The sequence below is a fragment of the Ahaetulla prasina genome, chromosome 13 (genome assembly GCF_028640845.1).
Source record: "Ahaetulla prasina isolate Xishuangbanna chromosome 13, ASM2864084v1, whole genome shotgun sequence".
NCBI classification, from domain to species: domain Eukaryota; kingdom Metazoa; phylum Chordata; class Lepidosauria; order Squamata; family Colubridae; genus Ahaetulla; species Ahaetulla prasina.
In genome coordinates, this window is record NC_080551.1 from 1,270,763 (window position 1) to 1,294,721 (window position 23,959).

General features: G+C 49.5%; 1 protein-coding gene across 9 annotated transcripts; it reads right to left on the minus strand.

The window, feature by feature from the left end:
• ZNF710 (zinc finger protein 710) lies at positions 1-23,959 on the minus strand. Of its 9 annotated transcripts, none has more exons than XM_058156724.1 (7): positions 23,809-23,829; positions 3,639-3,809; positions 3,336-3,465; positions 1,669-3,099; positions 1,355-1,546; positions 880-1,054; positions 1-778 (listed from the first exon to the last, which is right to left on the minus strand). In XM_058156724.1, exons 4-7 carry the CDS (start codon positions 3,079-3,081, stop codon positions 609-611), a joined length of 1,950 nt encoding a protein of 649 aa, XP_058012707.1. In that variant the 5' UTR covers positions 3,082-3,099; positions 3,336-3,465; positions 3,639-3,809; positions 23,809-23,829; the 3' UTR covers positions 1-608. The 9 variants fall into 9 exon arrangements, with proteins under 9 accessions (XP_058012707.1, XP_058012706.1, XP_058012708.1 ...); XM_058156723.1 differs by lacking the exon at positions 23,809-23,829 and adding an exon at positions 4,314-4,570; XM_058156725.1 differs by lacking the exons at positions 3,639-3,809; positions 23,809-23,829 and adding an exon at positions 4,314-4,570.

Below are 23,959 nucleotides of genomic sequence, written 5' to 3' on the forward strand. Positions count from 1 at the left end.
TCTGCCAAACAATATTCATTTATTGCTGAACTTCTTCAGAACTGGAAAATAAACACAGTAGCTCTATGCACAAAAGGGGCAACGCCCCAGGAGTAGAACATGGCGGCCACAGACTGTGCAGGGCGGGCCTTGACTGTTCTGGGGGGGCGCTTTGGAGTCCACCACATCAGGGGAGGCTTTCCGACCCAGGCTGCTCTTTCAGAGTTCAGGGCAGAGGTAGATTACAAGACGGCTGGGAGGTGAGCACTTGCGGTCCGGTCCAGAAGCAGGCATGGTGATCTGCTTAGCCTCCAAGAACGCCCCCCCGTCCCCCAGTTGCTTCAGCCAGGACTGTCAGAGTGGGTCTTCAGGGTTGCCCTGGCCAGGTGTGGGAGGTAGAGTAAGGCAAGTGGAGTCCTGCAAGGCTGGTGCCCCAGCTACGGATCACCATCCAGCAGAGCCACACCTGGTCAAGAGGCGGCTGGGAGGGCCCCAGAGGCTGTCATGGAGCAAGAGCTGCAGGTCCAGCACGGTCCTCCCTGTGCTCTCCTGTTCTGTGCAGGCCAAGCCCTGCTTTGGGGGGGGGGGGAACCCCTCCTCCCCCCTTCACCAGGCCCTTCCCATTCCAACTATAGCATGTTATAGTAGGCGATCTCCTTCATGGTCTGTTCTGCCAAGGCAGACCCACCGCTTGCGTTCCCCACTGCCCCGTAGTCATACGCGTTTTCCTCGTAGTCGTCCATCTCCTGCTGCCCGTCCAGTTCTGAGGGATTGGTGCCTGCCAACTCCAGCATTGGGTCTGGGGAGAAATGCAAACATACCAGGTTTCCTCAGGGGCCCCTCTGGGAGAAGAGCGTGTGGGGCTCCCCTCTCGGCCGTCTTCCCCCCTCCCCCTCCAACCTTGGCTGTCCAGGTTGAGGTCCATCACGCCATGCTTGACTTTCATGTGCCGACTGAGGTTCCCCTTCAGGTTGAACTTGCTGGAGCAGTAAGGGCACTTGAAGGGCTTGCTGCCGGCATGCAGATGCATGTGGCCCAGGAGGTTGTACATGCGATTGAAGGACTTCCCACACACCTGTAGACAGAGAAGATAAGTCAATGTCTGGCTGGCCAGCTCCCGGCAAGGGCCACGTCAGGCCTGCCTGGGCAAGACCAGAGCCCCTCTGAGGGGGATGCCTCGAGAGGAGGCAGCAGGCCTTCCAGGAGCCTTTCCAGGTGGCCAACATGCCCCCAAGTTAAAAAGAACATTTGCAATGTTGCCCCAAATGCAGCCGGGGGGGGGGGGGGACTGGGGGGACGGGGACGGGGACGGACACATGAGATATGGGCCTGAGACCGTTCCCAGCCTCCCTGCCACCACCCACCCTGGCGCTACCTTGCACTTGAAGGGCTTGACAGGTGAATGCACGATCATGTGGGTCTTGAGGGTCTGCTTCTGCACAAAGGTCTTGAAGCAGATGTGGCACTGATAGGGGCGCACGCTGGTGTGGATCAACATGTGCCGCTTCATGTTGGCCTGCAGCGTGAACTCTCGCCCACACACTTCGCACTTGAACTCCTTCACGCCCTGAAAGAGACAGAAGTGGCCTGGCTAGTAGCCCTGGGAAGGTCTCTGGCTGACCTCCGCAGCTCCAGCCAAGACAGTGGGGCAGGAGAAGGCTGCTGGACCCCCGCCTGAGCCCGGCCTACCTTGTGGGTGAGTGAGTGCTGCTTGAGGTGGTGGATCTGGCTGAACTCCATGCCGCACTCGGTGCAGACAAAGGGCCGCACGTTCTGGTGCTTGAGGGTGTGGTTCTGCAGCTGGCTGCGGTAATGGAAGGACTTGTTGCACTCGGGACAGGGGTACAGCGTGGGCCCCTGGTGTGTGGCCAGGTGGCGCTTGAGCTGGGTGAGAGTGGAGAAGTCCAGGCCACATTCCACACACACGTGGCAGCGGCCGCTCTCGTGCTTTCCCTCGTGGGCCTTGAGCTCGCTGGGGTAGGCGAAGCCACGGCCACAAAAGCGGCAGCTGTAGGGCTTGACATCCGAGTGCAGCAGCATGTGGCGCTTGAGGTGGCTAGTCTGGGTGAAGGCCTTGTGGCACACCTGGCACTTGTGGGGCCGTGTGCCCTGGTGGGTGAGCAGGTGGGTCTGCAGGTGGCTGGGCTGTTTGAAGAGCTTGCTGCAGTGCGGGCAGGAGTGCGGCTTGATGCCGTTGTGCCCCAGGATGTGGGTCACCAGGTTGTACTTGGAAGTATAGGACTTCTCGCACAGGCGGCACTGCCAACGTTTCTCTACCAGGTAGGAGTCGTCAATCTGGACATTGATGTCCAGGCGGTCCATGTGCACCTTCTTGCTGTGCTCGCCAGGGACCTCTGCCTCAAAGTCCAGGGGCTCCTGCCAGGCAAAGCCCGCCCCACTCTTGCCTTGCTCTGGGGGAGAGGCCGGCAGCTGGTTCTCTAGGCCACTCAGGGACGGCAGGCCCGGCGGGAAACTGCAGCCGCTGGGAAAGGCTTCTGCCCTGTCCAGGCCAGCTTGGGGTGGGCTGGGAAACCTTTCCTCATAAGGCGCCAAGGAGTGCTCTTGCTGCGGGGGCCTTCGCGGGGGCTGAGACCGCCTGTTGAAGGGGCTGAGGCTTGCCATCCTGCCGGTGCCGCTCTGCCTGGTTGGCTCAGAACACGGCTCCTCCAGGTTGCCGCTCTCCCCCTGCTCTTCAGGGCCACCGGCAGGCACTTCGGGGCTCCCCTCCTCCTCCTCCTCCTCCTCCTCCATCTCGCCCCTCTCGTGCTTAACCTTCGGCACCAGGCGCACAGGGGGCCGCTTCCTCCTCCGGGCCTGTTTCCCAAAGGAGGCTTCTGCCTCGGGCCCCTCCTCTTCCTCAAGGGGCTCTCCCTGGGACGGGCCAGCCGGGCTGCTGCCTTCGGGCTTTTTCAGTTCAGCGGCTGCTGCGTCGTCATCCAGTTTTCCTGCCAAACTGGAGAAAATGCTGTCTGGATTGACCGTGCCTCCCAGGAACTCATTTTCGGATACCAGACCCAGGACAGCGGCTTGGGCCAGCGACAGCACCACCACTGCCTCCGTCTGGGTCCCGGAGCTGGCAAAACGTTCCATGCCTTGCACCATCCAGCTGAGCTGCAGCACCTGCAGGAAGGAGAGAGGAAGGAAAGCTGTGAGCTCCTGTGCCTTCTAGTGCGGGCACAGCACCAAGCTTGACACCAGGGAGCCACCGATTCTCTGGCCATGCCCAAAGACCAGTCTGAAGCCCAGGCTTCTCCTCCATCCACATTGGCCAGGCAAAATATCATTCCGAAGGAAGCCAAAAGGCAGCTTCTCTCACCCCGGAGAATCACAACTGCCAAATAACGTGTGGTTCTCACTGTGACGTTGACTGTTAAGTGACCATCTGAAGTTGAGACATCACAGAAGATGGAACTTGACAACCGGTCCTTGCATTTATGACCAACACAGCATCCCAGGGTCACACGATCGCCATCTGGCAACAGGCTTCTGGCATGCAAAGACACCGAATTGGAAAAATCACAAGTTGTGGTCAAGTGATGTCTTGCTTAGCCACCACATTGCTTAGCAATGGAATTGCCAATCCCAATTGTGGCCGTTAAAGAGACACGCATCACAAGTCTACTTGCATCAATTCCAGGTTCACTGGAGCATTTTTTCACCTGGTTATGAGGAGAACATGCCCAGGCCCAGATGTGCTCCACGTCAGAGTCTTGAGAGCAGCATGAAGGGCACAACACCAAGGCACCTTCAGCTTTGCCCCACCAGGCAGGGCGGAAGAGCAGGCCCAAGGGAGGGGCTGGCAAGGAGCCAGGTGGCTCCCCAAGTATTGTCTGCTACCAGGAGAGAGAGAGAGAGAGAACTATGGCGGGGGAGGGGCCGACACGCTGGTTGTGTGAACTGCCTACCTGGGGGAGGAGAGGAGGGGGAGGCTAGAAAAGGAGGCGGCCCGAGGCCCCAGCCACGCTATTCCGGGGAAGGGGAAGCCCCCCTCCGGCCCCCGTGCTGCTTATTGCGAGGGGTCGGCCAGGGTTTCATTGAAAAAGTGCCGGGAAGAGAGAAGCAGCCGGGCCAAGACTGTGCAGCCCAAGAGGGTCTCCAGAGGGAGGGGAAGGGGGGCCTGAAGACCACCGTCAGCTACGCCTTGAGGGCTTTCAGGGCTCCCGGAAAGCAGAAGCGCGGGGCGGCGGCTCCGCTCGGGCTCCTTCCCGGCCACGGCCACCTCGCTTGGCCGCCCACCCGCCTGTGCCGGGCTCCACCTGCCGAGGAACCCCCCACCCACCCGGGCACCCGCCGCCTTCCCGGCGAGGGACAGCTGACGAGGGGCCTCCAGAGACCTTCCGGGAGCCGCGGCCTCCCTCCGACCGACCGACCGACCGACGGGAGGCTCCACCAGCCGAGACGCCGCCCAGGCCGGAGCTTCCGCCTCAACTGCCCGGACCGGGCGAGCCGCAGGTGCGGAGCCCCGCCCCTCGAGAAGAGGGCGGAGACAGGGCGGGGCCTCCGGGGCAGCCCCCGCCCACTCCGCTCTCGGCTCCCGCCCGGCGATCCCGCCCAGCAGCGGCTGCCGCGGAAAAAACCTTTCCGGGCCCGCCCCTCGCCCCCCCCGCACGGCCCCGCCCTGTTCCGTCTCCCAAGCAACGCCCCGCCCATCTCTGCCTAGCAGTTCTCTTCCCCCTCCCCCCCACGCGCCCTTCCCGGGAAGATTGGAGCTGCCCGTCTGGAGAAGGGGGGGGTCTCTCCAGCTCCCCCCCCGCCCCGCCCGATGTTCCACAGCGCGTTTCAGACAACTGTGCGGGGGGAGGCACTCTTTTGCCCCCCAATCAGGGAGCCCCCTCGGGAGCAGTTGCCCCGCGCAGAGGCTTCTCCTCCCGGGGAGGGAGGCGGAGGGAGGGACAGAGGAGCCGCCCCAGCCTGCCCCGAGGGCCCTGCTTTAAAGGCCCAGCAGGGGCTTCCCCTCCCACCGCCTCCTTCCCTGCCCAGCCCCCATTTGTCAGAAAGCAAAGCAGGCGCTTCTATCCTTCCCCGCCCCCCCCCCACCGCAGATCCCCCGGCGCGATTCTGCCTGTGCACCTTCCCTCCCTCCAGGCAACAGGACCCGCAGCTGGCAAGCCAACCGTTGCCCAGAGGACCATCTAGAAGTGGAGCTAAAGCACCTTCATGACTGCTGGTCACAACACTGTAACACAACCACAGGACTTCAACTGGCGCCTACTGTTGTCAACCCTCTACCAAAAGCATCTGAGATTTATCTATCACAACATACAGTTTCCTATTTTGCACCATCATGATTTATATTGGACAGATCTGGATGATGCAACGTGGAATGTAAGGCTGCCTAAAGTCACACACCCTGAGCTGTTTGAACACTGAAAAAAATGACATATAAATGGCACTGATTGGAATATTTTTGAAGATACCTCTGCAGACCTGGATGAACTCACAGATACTGTAATATCATATGTCAGCTTCTGTGAAGACCTATGTGTACCAACAAGGAACTTGCGAATATACAGTAACAACAAACCTTGGTTCACAGCTAAACTTAAGCAGCTACGTCGTTCCAAAGAGGAAGCTTACAGAAAAGGTGATAAAATGCTGTACAATCAGGCCAGAAATGTATCGACAAGGGAGATCAGAGCAGCAAAAAGAAGCTACTCTGAAAAGCTAAAGAATCAATTCTCAACAAATGAACCAGCAAATATGGAAAAAATATCACTGCCTATGGCAACCCTCCTTCCCAGGCTGAAGGAAATCAACATCTGGCAGATGACCTGAACGTGTTTTACTGCAGGTTTGAAAGGAAACTACAGCCACCTATCTCCACAATCCCATCCCAGACATACCAACATCAGCCAAGCCTCCTACAACTGACCCCATCCCATTGGGTTCACAACCCCTAGTGATCACAGAAAGGGAAGTGCAGGACCTATTTCACAGACAAAAGCCAGGAAAAGCTCCAGCCCCAGACAAGATAACTCCTTCTTGTTTAAAAGTTTGTGCTGACCAATTGGCCGCCATCTTCATCCATATCTTCAATAAATCACTAGAGATGTGCTATGTTCCTTCTTGCTTCAAATGCTCTACTATCATCCTACTGCCAAAGAATCCCATCATCAAGGAACTGAATGACTACAGATCAGTTACTCTAACATCGGTAGTCATGAAAACCTTTGAAAGCCTAATGCTGTCCCACTTGAAAACTATCACAGTTCCTTTGTTAGACCCCTTGCAATTTGCATACTGAGCAAATAGATCAACAAATGATGCTGTTAATATGGCTCTGCACTACATCCTACAACATCTTGAGTTTCCAAAGACCTATGCAAGGGTCCTCTTGTAGACTTTGGTTCAGCATTTAATACCATCATTCCAGACACTCTTCTAACTAAGCTAAACCAGCTACAGTTACCTGAACAGACTTGTAAGTGGATCACAAGCTTCCTAACAAACAGGAAGCAGCAGGTGAAGCTAAGCAGAATCACATCAGATACCTGTACAATTAGCACAGCCCCTCCCCAAAACTGTGTACTGTCCCCACTTCTCTTCTCTCTCTATACCAATGACTGCATCTCCAACGATCCATCTGTTAAACTACTGAAGTTCGCAGATGACACAACAGTGATTGGTCTCATTCGAGACAATGATGAATCCGCATATAGACGAGAGGTCGAATGACTAGCCTTGTGGTGCGACCAAAACAATCTGGAACTGAACATACTCAAAACTGTAGAAATGGTGGTAGACTTTAGGAGAAACCCTTCCATACTTCCACCTCTCACAATACTAGACAACACAGTATCAACAGTAGAGACCTTCAAATTTCTAGGTTCTATCATATCGCAAGATCTTATAATGGACAGCTAACATCAAAAACGTCATCAAAAAAGGATAACAAGGAATGTTCTTTCTGCACCAACTCAGTAAGCTCAAACTGCCCAAGGAGCTGTTGATCCAGTTCTACAGAAGAATTATTGAGTCTGTCATCTGCACCTCTATAACTGTCTGGTTTGGTTCTGCAACCCAACAAGAAAGACACAGACTTCAGAGGATAATTAGAACTACAGAAAAAACAATGGCTTCCATTGAGGACCTGTATACTGCACGAGTCAAAAAGAGGAAGTCAAAAACAGACCCCTCACATCCTGGACATAAAATGTTTCAGCCTACCCTCAAAACAATGCTACAGAGCACTGCACACCAGAACAACTAGACACAAGAACAGTTTTTTCATGAATGCCATCACTCTGCTAAACAATTAATTCCCTCAGCACTCAAACTATTTACGAAATCTGCACTACTATTAAACTTCTCATCATTTCCATCACCCATCTCCTTCCACTTTTGACAGTATGACTGTAACTTTATTGCTTGTATCCTTAAGATTTATATTGATATTGTTTCCTGATTGCTTAATTGTATCCTATGATTATCATTAAATGTTGTATGTGTTGTAGCTCGATGAAGGTATCTTTTCTTTGATCTGCACTGAGAGCATATGCACCAAAGACAAATTCCTTGCGTGTCCAGTCACACTTGGCCAATAAAAAATTCTATTCTATTCTATTCTATTCTATTCTATTCTATTCTATTCTATTCTATTCTATTCTATTCTATTCTAAATCCTGTTCCTTGAGCATCTGACCTTCCCGGCACAATGCAAGCAGATCAGATTGATGGAAGGACTCAAGGGATGTGCTACACCAGCAGACATGAACTCCTCCCACAGGCTGCCAGCCAGCCCTTCTCCCTCAGCAAGGAAAAATACAGACTCCCCTCCAAAGCATTGAGTTGTCAGCCCTACAAGGAGAGAGTCCCTGGGTGGAGAGGAGGGACTGTAAAAATAAAGTCATTGTGGTGGCTGTGACAGCATGACGATGATGATGAAAATCATTTGCCACCTACCTCACCATGGGGCTAACTCTAGGCAGCTCTCAACCATAAAAAAATGAAGAAATCAAAAGGAAGTTTAAAGAAGCAAAAGTGAAATAGAACAATAAAATGAAATAACCAAGGAAAAAGAAAAAAGAATACATCAATATGATTAGTTAAAAAAAAAGATGGCTGGGAGGACAGAGACGGCATCACTTGGGTCACCGTGTGTAGAAATATAGAGCTGACTCATCTGCATATTGATGGTATCTCAACCCATGGTGACGGATGGAGGTGGTGACCCTCTGAGAGCTGTATAAAGTTATTCTAAGTTCTAAGTCAAAGGATGATCTCGTCCAGTGGCTTCGTGGATAGGTTAAATAGAAAGCACCGAGCCCTGTGGCACTTCACAAAGCAGGGGCTGTGAGGGGGGCCTCTTGCCCCCATTAACACCAATTGGGAGCAACCTCAGAGAAAGGAGTTGAACCAGTTTAAAATTTGCAAAGCCAGCCCAAGGGGATATCATGGCTGATAGTCTCAAAGGCCACTGAAAAGTCAAGAAGAGCAACAATGGTTGCACAACCTCTATCTCACTCTCACCAGACACCGTCCATAAGTGCAACCAAGACTGTTTCTGTCCCATAGCCAGAATCCAGATTGAAAGTCATCCCGGAAATCCATTTCATCCAGGACACTCTGGAGTTGTCAAGCAACCACCTTTTTTTATCACTCCCTGTAAAGAAAAGATAGGAAACTGGATGAAAATTATCCAGGCAGGTGGGGTCAAGGGATGGTTGCTTAAGGAGAGGACAAACCTTAAAAGATCCCAGGAATATCCTCTCTCTGAGTCAGGAATTTTTGACTGCATGAACCCACTTGCTGGTCATCATCTGGAGGCTTTCAGCCAGAATGGACAGGTTGTTGCACTGACAGCACAGAGTACCCTGTCCAATTCCTTAAGGGCAACAGGGTCAAATTGATCCCAAATTACTAGGCAAGATGACTCTCATAAGGACCTGCACCACACAAAAGTTCCAAGCAGGAACGAATCCGAGCGATTTTATCTGACAGGTGTTCAACAAATTCTTCTGGTGTCAGTGATCCAAGCCTCTTTGCACTGCACCTCTTGCAATGCACAAAAGGCTTCAGCTGTGGCTTTTTAACCCTTCTACGGATGCCCCTGGTGCTTCAATTCAGACATCACAACTGCTACGAATGGCAAATCAAGCAAAGGGTTTAAGAGGTGAAGACAGGCTGAGATGGCAAGCAGCGATCTGTGGCACCAGGACAAAATCCTAACATAGCTGCAAAGGTGGATCAGATCACCTTGCCTTGCCTGGCTGTGAGGACTGTTAAACAGTGGCACAGCTTCCCTCCAAGAGTCAGGGAAGTTTTCAGGAAAAGCCAGGATGGCCATTTGTCTATGATGATCCGAGGAGGATTCCCTCCCTGGATGAGGTTGGACTAGAAGTTCCCCAAGGTCTCTCCCAACATTAGATAACGGGACAGGACAGGACAGGATAACAAGCATACAAGCATTATATGATGGTTGGCTGACCAACTTTATACCCAGCATATATAAGCACTTCTCAGCGGAACAAATCTATATATAGGTGGACCCAGATTGTCGGGGGCAATATGCCGATTTTTTAAACTGCTTAGAGAGGGCTGTAAAGCGGTATATAAGTCTAAGTGCTATTGTTACATAGAGGACAGCATGCAATGGGGCATCCCAAGGTTCTGTCTTAGGCCCTCCTCATCTTCCTAAACAATTTAGATGAAGGAATAGAAAGGGAACCAACTTTTTCCTTGTGGGGGGGTTTGTCTCATTAATTCCATCCAATCATATATTTAATACTTATATAATTTAGAGATGATCCCACTCTAAGTGGTTCTGGGCAGCTTTAAAAGTATAGGAATAATGAGGTGGAGCGAATGTCGGTGGACATTCTGTCTTCCAGGTCACAGTTGTCTCAAAGGTGCTTTTTCAAAAGGCAACTGGAATGTTTTTTCCTTGAGGTAGATAATCTTTCGCTTCTTGGATGGGAAGCCAAACATCTTAGTTTACCATAATGGAGCCTGAGTTTCTTTCTCCCCAACAGATCTCTAAAGCTTCCAGGCCTTTGACAACCTCACTTGGGCAAGACATACAATTGGGTACTCTCAGCCTCCTGAGGCTAATGGATCCCAGTTTCTCCCTATCAATACAGCCTGGGAACAACCATGAGAAAGAAGTGAACCAGCGGAACATGATGCCCTCCACTCCCAATCCACACCCAGCATGGAAGGATACTACAATTGATGGTACTGAAAGCTGCTGAGGGGCAAGGAGCCCCCACCTTCTTCATGGCCAAAGAACTGTTCCTCTCTCAAAGAAGCTGGACCCAACCAGAGATCCCTCCAGGCATCTGTAACAACCTGCATCTAATGAAGAAGTGGCCGTGCTCACAGGTTAAAGGACCTTGTCCACTTCATTATGTGTCAGAGCTCAGTACCCAGGAAAAGCTGCTTCAGCTACTCAATTGGAGCCCAACCCTGAGGGCTGCACTGTTTTCCCCAGAGCGCCTCCTTGGTACTTCCATTCCCACCATTCACCAGAAAGGGGCTACTATTACCAACCTCAGGATTCCACTTTCCCTTGCCCTGCGGGGCTCCTCCTGGCTTTTCTATAATGTTCTTTAGTAAACTAGAGAAGGTTTAGCTAAGTTGCCAAACAACCTCACTCAGTGCCCTGTGCACCATGCTCTGCTAATCATCAGTTTTGATATATTTTGGTCAGTGTGTCACAAGCACAATCCATCTTTTGCTTCAGGTATGTTGTGCAGGCCAGCAACTCTAATATAAAGACTCTCTGAAGTCAGGAAACTATTGCATTTAATGGTGACTTGGTAGACTCAGGATGGAGGGAAGGGAACAGCTGGCCTGAGCATTTCCCACCCAGCAACTGAGCCCCTAACCTGCTTGGACACAAAATTAGAAAAAGAAGCTTATTACCCAAAGAATTGGGAAGGGCACATTAGAGAACCACCAAATATTTAATTTTAAACTAAGTTACAGTTTGGTCTTATTTAGAATTTTGTTTAAGTAAATTGCTGTCCCGGGGGATTTCTGGAGTGACCCTGGGCAGGCTGATGGGATGGATCGCTCCAGCTGCCCACCCAGCCCAACAGGAGAACCATCTCTTTCTTGCCAGGCTTCAGCCCACCACCCCTGGGTTGCATCCGGGCTGCAGCCTGGCCCTGCTTTCCCCCAGCTGTAGAATCCTTTGCTGCAGTGAACAAGAAGCACAACTAGCCAGCTGGGTGAGCTCTGTGCCATTAACCGAAAAACGAATGGCAAGTAAGGACAGGATGGGTCAGGAGTGGACCGAATTCCCCCTCCTGCCCAGGCCCAGGGGCAGCTCCTGAGGCCCCCCGAGGGGGACATGGCAGGCCTCCAGTTGCTGGGTGCCGCCCATCTGGGAGAGAAAGCTCTTCTCTCTGGCTGAGAGAGGCTTTGTTTGTTGCGGCAGATGTTCCCCCCACACACAACAGACACGCAATTTTGATTTTTAACTGAGCGTGTGAGTGAGTGATTTCTTTTTCGCAAGATTTCTTAAGGGTAGTTTCTTCCTCTTTTCATTTGGCCACCTTCATTTTCTGCTCAGTTGGGAATTAACTTTCTTCTCCCCCCCCGCCCCCCTTCGCAAAGAGAGAGACCATGAAAAGCCAAAAGGATTTTACATCTTTACACAAGGGGGGGTTGGCACAGCCTGTGAATCCGGGCTCCTTTCTTTTCAAGCGCTTCTCCTCTTTCCCCTTCCTGCAGCTCCATTCAGCCTTTCTTTTCAGAGCTCTCCGTCCCCCCCCCTTCCTTTTTCCATCGCTTTTCACTCTGTTTCTCTCACCCCCACCCCCATTTGAGGCTCCTTTCCCCCCTTTCATCCTTCCTCTATTCAGTTCCTCTAGTGTATGTGAGTGTGTGCGCGCACACTGCTTCTTTTTAAATAGCTTTTCTATTTTCAGAGAGCACACGGAACATGTAGGAAGAAAAATAATTTAAGCAAAAAAGGAACGTGAAAGTCTCTCTTGTCATTTTAGCAAAAGTTATTTTATACCAGGTCTTTGTAAGACAGTAAAGCTCTTATTCTCTTGGAACTGTGATTGTCTCTCCACAAGCAGCACAAGTGTCCTCATATTAAAAAAAATATCCAGCTGCCACTCTGGTGCGTGTCCTGGTGGTGCAACCACCAGCAATTCCCTGGGGGCTCATCTGGAGCATGGCTGTTCTTCAGCCTGCAAGTGGCCTTCTGCCTCTTTCTTTTGGGCCAGTCTGGGATGGGGTCTCACGTGTGTGCCAGGCCAGAGTGGGCACCTGCAGTCCCTGCCTCTTGAATTAAGAGGCTGCTCTAGAAGAGACGCCTCAATCGGGACCTCTCTCTCTCTGAAAACGTGACAAAGGAATCTAGAGAGATATTCCCAGGTAGGGCTGGCAGCCCAGGTGGCTGTCATTCTACCAAACGAGAAGGAAGCAGCAGCTTGTTGAGGCCACTGGAAACACCCTGCTTAGTTTTCGATGTTTGGGAAGGTGGACAGCAAAGGGCTCTTTCTCCAGAATTATCCCAATTGTAGCTTGGCCTTTTGCATGGCCTCTAACACACTCACATCCCACAGCAGGAGACCGGAGGCAGAGAGAGGCTCACGCAGAAGGTGGTCGACCACCTGAGCTGCTCATGGGAGTCCTCTAACTAGTTGTTAGCACAGGTGCTGAAGATGTGGCAGAGGCGCTAGGAAGCTTTTTTTGATAAGCTCACAATAAGGGGAAATCAAATGCACCAGCTCCTCAGCGAGGATAGAAAATGCTAAGGGATAAAAGGCAAAGGGAGAGGTATTGAACGCTTGCTTTGCTTCAGTGTCTTCTTCACTCCAGCAAGTATGCAGCCCAACAGGACAAAGAGGAGGAAAAAACTTGAGCTGATTGAAATCTGGGCAGGCAATAACAGTTTATTTTGAATGAGTTTAAATCTCCAAGGCTACATGGGGAGGTACTAAGGGATGACAGAGGACATGAACACTGGGCCCGGGTGAGAGAAGCAAGGTTTTACACTTTGGAAAGAAAGATCAAATGCACAGGTAGAGAATCGATGGCATCTGGCTCGACAGCAATAAATGTAAGAGGGATTTAGGAGTGAGTCCTAGTGAACCACCACTTAAGTATGACCCAGCAGGATGCTGCAGCTGCCAAAAAAGCCAATGCAATTCTATTAATCTGCTGCATTAAGAGAGGGAAAGAATCAAGTTCATGTGAAGTGTTAGTACCACTTTATACTGCTTTGGTAAGACCATACTTGGTATGTCACATCCAGTTTTGGTCGCCAGAATATAAAAAAGATGTTGAGACTCTGGAAAGAGCGCAGAGAAAAGCAACAAAAATGATTAGGGGGCTGGAGGCTAAAATAGAATGGTTGCAGGAATTGGGTATGGCTAGTCTAATGAAAATAAGGACTGGAGGTGACACGATAGCAGTCTTCCAATATTTGAGGGGCTGTCCCAAAGAAGAGGGGGTGATCCACCTATTTTCCAAAGCACCTGAGGGCAGGTCAAGAAGCAATGGATGGAAACTAATCAAGGAGAGAAGCAACCTGGAACTAAGGAGACATTTCCCGACAGTGAGAACAATTGACCTATGAAACGGCTTCCTTCCAGAACTTGTGGGGGCTCCATCACTGGAGACTTTTAAGGAGAGACTGGACAGCCATTATCACATTTAACATAGAAAAGTACTATATACAGTTCTTCACATAAGAAGCCAATACTAAATACCCAAATGCGGAATGAGGGCTCTCTGACTTGGCAATATGACTTGTAAAGAAGATAATGGAATTTATTATAACCTGAGCCTGAGTCACCAATGTGATGTGGCTGCAAAAAAAGGCAAAGACAATTTTATCCTTCAACAAAGGAAGCCAATTCCTAAAACCCCAGAGGCAAAAGTTCCACTTTATGCTGTTCTGCTGAGACATCCCCCCCTTCAGGACCCCCACTTGAGGGATGTCTGTCAGCCAGCCAGCTGAGTCGGGTCCAGGAACCTGGGATGAAATCCTATGGAGAGAAATGGATCAAGCTGAGCATGTGGAGCCTTGAAGAAAGAGGGCTGAGGAAGGGCACATGGCAACCTTTTCTGTCCTTCCAAAATCCAGGAGACAGAAGAACGGACCAAAACGGACATCCAGAAGAGGGATTCTGATTAAACGCTAGATAAAACTTCCTGGCAGGAAAAGCCTTTAAAAAGCAGCACTGGTTCGGGGGGCGGGGGGTGTCTTCCTTCCCTAGATGCCTTCAGGTGGGTCCAGCCGGCCTTTGAGCGGCCACTTGGATTTCTGTCCTGAGCAATGGCTAAAGCCTAAGCAGTTGTTCTAAGACACTTGCCAGAGAAAATGTTAAACCCTTCATTTGAATCTGAATCTGAAGGGAGATGGGGGAGGGGCACGGGGGAGGGGCGAACGCAGCAGCATCTTCCTTCCTGTCCTCAGGGCATCAGCTGAGGCGCTCCAGAAAGCCTCTTTGGGAGAGGCCAGCCAAGCAGAGGAAAGGTCTGCTAACCCAGATTGGATGGGTGGGAGGCTGAGGGGGTCCTCCAAGCCCAAGTGTTAGGGACACAAACAGCCCCCAGGGAGAGAGAGAGAGAGGCAGGCAGCGGCAAGGGGGCTGAGGAAGAGGGGAGGGGCCGCACGGTTACTCCTGTGCTCAGTCTGGGAAATAAAATTCCCCATCAATAAATGCAAATGCAGTATGGTGAAAGCAGGCAAAGTTGAAAGACTGGCTTTGTTCAGGACTCATCTAACAGAAGAGGAGACAATCTAATGTTTCCAGCTGCACAGTAGAAAAGCCAAAGCAAAAACAAAAGTGAAACAGCCCAGCCCGATGGAGCAAACCTCACCTCTCTGGTAGGACTGACCTAACTCAAATAGCAATTCAAAAACGTTTGGATTTTTCTTCCTGATGACTCCACAATCCACATCGCTGACGATAAAGGAATTGTCATTTATGCTCACACTTTACCATATAAATCCTGCCAAGGAAGCTTACATCAGCACTGATGATGCTACCTAGTTTGATAACGTCTGCCAGGAACAACCGAGTTCAGAGAGCACCAAGGACGCCACGGACGCTTACATCAAATTAGAAAGCAGAGACTGGGAAGGTACAATGGAGTCCCCATCTCTGGAGTCATACAGAATAATTGCCACTCCCTTTCTGTGCAACAACCGTGGGAAAAATTGCATTTCCCCATCTCTTTCCTTGCCAGGTCCTTCCCTCCTCTTCCCAGAGCTTGGCTCCTGGAGCTTTCCCCTCTTAGGGAGCCTCCTCTGAACCTGACCCCATGCCCAGAATTGCAGAGAGCTTCAAAAGGGATCTGACCAGGGCAGAGTGGGCCAATTACTAGGGGGAATGTGGACTTTAGGGTTCCTCATGGTCGACACCCAGATTCTTCTCAGATGTTCTGCCGCCAAGTCAAGTCTACCCTCTGCTGGGATCACTTTGATTCTTCTTTCTCCTTTACAGACAAAGGCTTCTGCTTTTGAAAGGAGGCAGTAATGCCACTAGCAACACTGTCTCTTCACCCATTTTCAGGAACATGTCTACCCGCCCTTCCACAAGAGACTCCTCCAGCTACCGTGTCTGTCCCAGTCTAGGGATATACCCAGCATCTCCGAGTGCCTCAGCTAAGGCTTCTTTCCAACCTCTTTATCCATCTTGGATGCCACCTTCGGACATGCTTCAGTTTCTCAGGGGCTTTCATAAGAGGTGGCACGGAGAATTAGGTGCAGTATTGTTTGCTTATTTATACAATTTGGAGGCTACCAACCATTCTGATTCTTGGCAACATCACGTCAGAGGGGAATAAGGGCTTCTTCTGCTGCTGACATTCTACTCCTATTGAAGCAGCTGAGGATTTGACTGATTTATACCTACATCACTTCATTGGGTCGCTTTTAGCTTCTCGCCCAGGTCCTTCTAACATATGCTACTATTCAGCATGCTGCCTACATCATTCCCATGTCCTTGATTTTTCATCCCAAATGTATTTTTCTTGGCTGAAATTCATCTTGCCATTTTCTATACATTTCTCCAAGTGATACATTACGATCCTCCTGAACCAAACTGCCTCCAAACCATCTATAAACCTGCTAACCAGCACAGGGCCTTGACTAGCTTGATGCAAAGGAGCGGCATCCGTTTCTTGGGCACAGCTGCTCAGCCACATCTGTCCTGATCTAATGATGATCAGCCCAGCCCACTTCTTCTGTTTTTTCACACTGGATGCCTTTCTGAAGGCACCCAATTTCTGTGATCACCTAAATTCATCTCACTTTAGAGATGAGCTGTTTTGGCATCCTTCGCTCTTGATCAACTCATGCCAGCTCTTGCAAGGCATTCACTTCTAAATGACCACAAACTAATCTCATCTCTTCCAGAATGTTGTCTGGCATCAACACCCAGCTGACCCTTCCACTGGGTCCTCTAAATGGAAGCAGTGCATTCTTCTGTTCTCTGGCACTGTGCCATAATTTCCCAAAGGCCCCAGTAGTGGTGTGCAGGCCCTCAGGTATATGTGGCTGGTCCTGGAGCCTTGAGCTCATTGACAGTTGCCAGATGCTCCTAGCGCCCCTTTATTTCTTTGGTTGCTTCTCCCCCCCCCCTTTTGTCCCTTGTTCTCCTTCAGCCCATGTGAACAAGTTTCCCTTTGGAGGCAAAAGCAGGAAAAAGGAGGCCTTCCCTTCCTGCCACCTGTTATTATCCTATTACTGCATCTCTCTCGCCAGCAGACCCACCTTCCCTTTTGCTACCAATACTGCAAAAAAAAGACCTTTTGTGGTTTCCTTTGCCAGCCTCAATTTCATGGTTGCTTTCTGCAGTTACTGGCTACTTGCTCTCTACCTGCGATGATCACACTCATCTTCCTGTTCTCCTGAACTCTTAGTTCATTGACAGCTGCATTCATAAGCATTTAAGCTTTTTCTCCGGTTAGGTGATTTACTTCCGGTGCCAGGTTTCTGAGGCATTTCCGGCCCACCTACCCTGTCTCTGCACAAGGAGTTCTGCTTGTGGGGGCAGCTCTCTCAACACAGCCGAAGTAGTTTTGCTGACATCCCACATGCTCCAGTTTCTCTTCGGGTAAAAACACCCTAGATGACGTATTTGTTTCCTCCCCAAAGTTCTCACTGCTTTCGGTTCATCTGACTTTTTGCCACTGGTTAGGATCCGAAGTCACCAGCTAATCTCTCCTCCAACTTTCTGCAAAATGAAGCACTCAGCAAGATCACTGTGGAATTTGGGGATCTCTCAGTTTTGGCTGAGTAGTTTTTCTGGCCTAGGTCTAAGTAGTGGAAGTTTTTCTCCTCCTGGAGTGTTCTGCAATCTGGCCAGAAGGGTCCTATCTATACCTTCTGCCTGGCCTGATAGTATATATAAATAATAGATTTGTTCTTTCCATCTCCTTGTGTTGTTAATCACTGCCAGTTGGAGGTTCACTGCTCATTCTGCATCTTAGTGCTTATGCACCCATCATCCTTCACACAGGATGCTCCTTCTCTTCTCCTCCCCTCCCCCTTTACTTGGGATATTCCTTTCAAATAAATGCTCTAAGTCCTAATTCCAGTTGCAGCTTTGCCCCACCAGGTCTCCCCTCTCAAACTCAATTTCATTGAGGGCCACATAAGCATTACGGTTGCCCTCAAAGGGCCAGATGCACATAAGACTATGACAACTCACAGTGGCCAGGTAGGCGTGGCTGGGTGGTCATGGCTGGGTGGCCATGGCTGACTCGGGACACTTGGATCAGGACAGAAAAAAGTCAGACCGGCTAACTCAATGTGGGGACAATTTGGTGCCCCGCAAGCTCATTGCCTCCCAAATTGCTGGCAGCCGTGTGTGTGTGTGTGTGTGTGTGTGAACACCCCATTCAACGTTTGGGGACTTTTTTCAACAGAGGAAGAAGATGGCCTTCTCCTCAAGCCCAGGCATGATTGGCAGTTTGCAAGCTCAGAAGTGGATAAAAGTCTCCAAGCTTGGAATGGGGTGTATGTGTATGTGCATGTGCAGAGCATGCCAAAGGAGACATTCTTCTCCCAATCCCAGACCTCACTGACATTTCCGGTGCCCCCTCCCAACAATGCAGGAGGCGGAGGAAAACGATGCTGCGTATGGAAGGGCGGAGGAGAAAGTTTGCAGGAAGCAGTTTCCTCAGAGTCCAATTTCTTTTAATAAGCAGTAAAAGGGTGATTAAAACTTCTATGTTACAAATGGACTAAGGGTCCAGATAGATCTGAAAAAAGATTTTGGAATTAATTACAAGAATTATTCTCATAGGAAAATGTTTGTTTTGAATTCACATACAAAACATGATAGTGTCTGCCTCTATTGACAAACTATGTTTAAAAGACGTAACGAAACAGGAAGAAGTTTTACTAAACAAGACTGATCAGAAAGTGGATTTAAAAATGAGATATGGAAGAAGATGCTACATTGGACATACAAAAGAAACTACTTGAAGTCTTCATAATTAAAAGGGATATGCAAATAACAAAACAACAAGCCAAGAGAGTAACCTGGATAATTTTCCTATATTGGATTTACAAGAGTTCTGTTAAAGCTTTTAAGAATTTTGTTTAAAGCGATAAATAAAAATGAAAAGAAATAAAGATCTAGGATATTATTTGATGGAACTAAAAGATCATGATTGTTAAAAATAATATGAAGTTGGTTCATTTGATCATGTTTAAAACAAATACAATGTTATTTCTGGTAACCCTTAATGAATTTTTGCTGATATCAGGACTGAAATGATGAGGCTTTAAAATTTGTTTAAAGATAAGAGATAGGATATAGGAATAAAAGATAATTTGCTGTATTTTAAGGGAAGGTTAAAATTCTTTACACTTGTTATGACAATAGAGGAAGTTGTTTCTTTATATATTTTTCTTTACTATATTGTGTGTGTGTGTGTGTGTGTGTGTGTGAAAACAACCAACCAGTGGAAAGGCTTGCCTTCAGAAGTTGTGAGTGCTCCATCACTGGAGGCTTTTAAGAGACTGGACACTTGTCTGGAATGGTATAGGATCTGCTTGAGCAGGGGGTTGGACTAGAAGTTCCTTCCAAATTTGATGATATTCTATGATCTCTATTTTTTTCACTTATTTTTCTTTTTTTTTATTATTTAGTTTGTATTAATTTTTTTTCACTTTAAGTATAGTTTTTAATAAAATTATTTAAAAAAAAGAAATTATTAATCAATCTGACCTCAATACCTACAGACAGTTGAAGTTCTGTTAAGTATCTTAAAATATACTATCAGCAAATTAAATTAATCAAATCAGCATGGTTTTGTCAAGAACAAATCTTATTAAGACTAATCTGATTTAATTTTTGTTATTACCTACCATTCTTAATAGATTGCGGGAATGCTGTAGCTGTAAAATGTCTTGACGTGGATAAAGAGGCAGAAGCAACTTATCAAATTTGCAAAATGCACAAAACGGATGGGAAGACAGAAATAAAATTGTGCTTGTGATAAGAGAAATGGAAGAAAATAACAATGACATTAAAATGAATGTTTTACCTAGATTTTTATTCCTCTTTCAGATGATACCAATAATTAAGAAAGATAAGAATCTGGAGGAATGGCAGACAGGAATTAATAAATTTATATGGGAAGGTAAAAAAGTGAGGGTTAAAATGAAAATAATTCAAGATTCTCGGGAAAGGGGAGGTTTAAAAATGCCCAATTTTAAATTATACTATGAAGCAGCTGCTCTCTCTGCAATAAGTGATTGGTTTAATTTAACGGAGGAAAGAATTTTGAATATAGAAGGTTATGACTTGCTATATGGATGGCATGCATATTTAATTTATGACAAAAAAGTGGATAAGGCTTTTAAAAATCATGTGTTAACAACTGCTCTTTTGCGTGTTTGGAAAAAATACTCTTATAAACTAAATTAAAAGGTTCCTATGTGGGCAAGTCCTAGACATACAATAGAGAATATAAATATAGAACAGAATCAGGAATGATTACATATAAAGATCTTTTGTATACTGAAAGAGGTAATTTGCAATTAAAATCTCTGCACGTATTAAAGGAAAAAGGAAAAAAATATACTTTTTGAGCAACTACGTGGTAGATGGAAGGAAGATCAGAAAATTGGTATCGTGCAGAATGAGGAAAATTTGGTAAAGCAAATTAGAAATCAGTCTCAGGAGCATATAAAGAGATTGTATAATGTGTTACTTGAAATAGATTCTGAAAGGGACTTGGTAAAGGACTGTATGATAAAGTGGGCGCAAAATTTTCGGCAGCCAATATTATTGGAAACTTGGGAAAAATTTGGGTTAGAAATGTTAAATTCACGCAGGCATAGAATTTAAGGGAAAATTTTTATAAAATGTTTTATAGATGGCATCTAGATCCTAAGAAACTATTGTGTATGTATCCAGATATGCAAGCAAAATGTTGGAGATGTAATTGTGATGACGCTACATATTTTCATATTTGGTGGACTTGTAAAGATATTAAGGCCTTTTGGATAAAAATTTGGTGGATTTTACAAAATGTTCTGAAAAAGAAGATAAAGTTCCTGCCGCAATTTATTCTGCTGGGAATTATTACGGACTGTACAGTAATTGAGACTAAATTGATTTTAAATCTAATAACAGCAGCAAGATTACTGATAGGACAGTATTGGAAGAAAAAAGAAGTACCTACAATAGAAGAATGGATATTGAAAGTTGCCAATTTGGCTGAGATGGCGAAAATCTCAGCCTTTTTGAAAGACAATACGCAAGAAAGATACTTAAAGGAATGGAAAAAATGGATTGACTATATTCAAAGTAGATATCAGACTAAGAGTTATCAGACTGCCTTTGAATGATTAGGATGTATTATTTCTGATTGTTTTGGGGGAAGTTAGGAACTGATGAGAATTGTAGGAGTATAACTGAGTTGGGAGGGAAATTTTTTTTAGCATATGTTTATTTTATTTTTAACTATACCTTGTTTGTTCTGGGAAGTCGAGGGGGGGAAGGGGGGATTTGTGAAGGGAGGGGGGAGGGGGTGGGGGGAAAGGGGAAAAACTTTTTTTTGTAAAACTTTTTCAATAAAAAAAAAGAAAATAACAATGACATTCAAAAAGGAAAGTGCGCAGGTCTTCTATCATGAAACAGAAATCAAATGTTCAGGCCTAGAATGTAGTTCTCTGGCTTGTGCACCACTTATGAGAAAGATCTTGGAAGAGTAAAAGACAACATGTTACTATGGGACACAGGGCATTTGCTGCAAAAAAGGCAAGTAAATGTCCAATTGCACCAACAGTAGAGTTTCAGTTTCTTCTGCTTTGGGCAGATCACATGTCAAGAGCTGGGCTCCCCTTCTGAGAGGAGACTGAGGCTGCTTTAAAGGAGGTTTCTGCATTGAGCCAGAGATCAGGTTCAATGGCTTTATAGGGCTGGGTCATGGAGGTTAAAAGGCAGCATGAGCCAAATTTTGCAAAGGGTACTAAAGGCCACAACATCAGTCTGTGCGCACTTAGAAACAATACATTGCTTCTTGGACCTACAGGAGTTTATTACAAACAACACAAGTGTCAAACCAAGACAGGACACATATCCAAGGTATCCCAGATGCCAAAATCTTCTGTTTCAATAGGGTGAAGAAAGATAAATGAACTGCTAGAAATTTAGAAAAGAACAATAACTATATTTTAGTCTTCAAGAGAGAGATAGCTGTTAAATTTGTTAAGCAACAGTCTCTGAATAGGAAACACACTTTTTCCCTTCCTCTGCTCCCTCCTTTTAATTTCAGTTCAACTTCTGGAGGCAGGTGGGATTCCTGCTTTTCCTATCCTCAGCCCTCCCGGAAGCAGAGCTGCAGAATGGCTGGAGGGAAAGAGGGAGACTCTCCCAGATGCTGTCAGCCAAGCCAGGAGGAAGAAGGCATCTGGGAAACACCGGCCATCGCCCACGGAGACACCAGTGGGAAGGCTCCTCTGACTTCTCGGCATGAAGGAAATGATGGGGACAGTTAAGAAAAGCAAAAGAAAGAAGCAGTCCATCTGTTGAAGATGCAGAATAACCCTCAGGTTGGCATATGTGCGCTTGTGCTCTCGCTCTCCCCCCTCCCCGACTTTTTCTCCCTCCCTCTCACACACAGGAAACACCAGGGAGACTGAAACAGGAACAATAATATGGGAAATGAACAGAGGCATTCTTCCTTTTGAGAGTCCAGCCACCCTTTCTTCCTTCTTGGTTTTTCCTGGAATGGCCGACACAAGCAAGCAGTTCCTTCTCCTGTTTTAAGTTTACACAGCCTTTTATAAAATCGGGATAGAGAGTAGTTGGCTAAGTCACTAAAATACAGCCCTCTCAAGAGAGAATGGTGATAAGCCCCTGTGTGCTGAAGGATGTTACCAGCAGGCCAAAGCTGTGGATGAAGAGGTGTCTTTCCAAGGCACATTGAAGGAGGCTGATGTACCTCAAGTCCCCCCCCCCAAGTCCTCTCAGGCTCCACTGAAGGACTCAGCCAGGACAAAAAGCAGGAGGGGCTCCTCCCCCCAGCAATTATTTCACCTTGGGAGAGATGAAAAGTCTTCCAGGGGTTTCATACTGAGAAGCAAGTGGAATATTAGACCTGCGCCAATTATTTTATTACATTTGTTTGCTCTCCCTCTCGCCATGAGGCCCTTCTGGGCAGTTACATGACCATTATTTACCCTAAAAAACCATCTGGAACCAGCGATGCCCCCCAAGGCCTCTTCCTCCTTGATCCTCCTCTCCGGCACAGCATTGACCGAGGGGCCTGGCCTGCCTCCCTCCCCCCCCTCCGCTTGCGCTTCCCCCGGACTCTGCCCTGCTGCTGCCGCCGCCACCCGCCACCCTCCCGCAGCCTTCATCCAGGGGCCTCCCAACCCCGAACGGCCCGGCCCAGCCCTTCTCCAGCGCCGCAAAGAAGCCCGAGGAAGGCAGGCGCTCGACCGCTCATCTCCGCCAAGGGCACCCGGGGCGTCGGCCTCCAGCCTCAGTTTCCCTCGGGGGGAAGGGGCCGCAACTTGGGCGGAGAGTCACTCCCTCCCCCCCGCAGCCTCTTCCGACCGGGCGGGCGAGGGAGGGAGGCCCGGAGCGGCCCCTCTTGAGCGGAGGGCAGAACTGGCCGCCATCGTCTCCGCAGCGCTCGGACAATCGAGGAGACCAGAGTGGGTCCCCGGCCTGGAGGCCCGCGGGGGCGGGGGGATCTCGGCACGGCCTCCCGAGGCGCTCCGGTTCTCCTGCCTCTTCCAGCGCCGGCCGGAAGGTCCTGCCAAGGGCGCCCCCTCCCTTCGTCGCCGCCGGGCTAAAGTGCGGTGGCGCGCAGGGCCCGCGGCCCGCCACGCCCGAGAGCCGCGAGGGAGCGCGGCGCCCCCCGGCCTTCCGGAGCGGCTCTCCGGGCGGGCCGGGCCGGCGGGCAGCGGGCGACGCGGCCGAGGCGATCAGCTGTTCGAGGGGAGGTTCAGCGCGCCGAGCCGGAAGGGAGGCGGGCAGGCGGCCAGGAAGGGCCGCGGCTCGGAGCCGCAACAGGTAATCCGCCGCCGCCGCCGCCTCGGCGCCCGCCAGGAGCCTCTTCCTCCGCCGGCCGGGCACGCCAAACTTTGCGCGGCGGAGGGAAGCGGCCCGAGAGCCGGGAGGACGCTCCACGTGCTCAGCGGCCGAGCCGAGCCGAGCCCCGCGCGCCCCTCCGCCCGCCCCGGCTGCCTCCGCCTCCTCCTCCCGCGGCGCCATCGCTGTTTCGCCGCTGCCGGGGCCGAGAGGGCGAGGGCGAGCGCTGCGGCGGCCTCTGGGGCCTGGCCGGTGATCAGGCCCGGCGCGGCCCGGCCCTCTGTGTCCGGGCCCGGCGCCTCCTCGAGCCGGGGCGGAGAGGGCCGGGGGCCGGCTGGGCCGCCGGCGAACTCACCCTGGGAGTCCCGCAGAGGCTCGGCCGCGGGACGCGCAGCCCCACTCGGTGCGGGCGAGGCGAGGGGCCTCCTGGGCGGCTGCCGCGGCGCTGCTGCTGCTGCTGCTGCTGGCGCGTCCTCAGTTCCCTTTCCCTTTTCTCTCTCTCTCTC

Bases quoted from the DNA above. Each gene is read 5' to 3' on its own strand.
- ZNF710 (XM_058156721.1), bottom strand. From the start codon at position 3,081: ATGGTGCAAGGCATGGAACGTTTTGCCAGCTCCGGGACCCAGACGGAG. The intron at 1,547-1,668 runs GTAGGCCGGGCT...TGTCTCTTTCAG, and splicing joins AGCACTCACTCACCCACAAG to GGCGTGAAGGAGTTCAAGTG. The intron at 1,055-1,354 runs GTAGCGCCAGGG...CTCTGTCTACAG, and splicing joins TCAAGCCCTTCAAGTGCAAG to GTGTGTGGGAAGTCCTTCAA.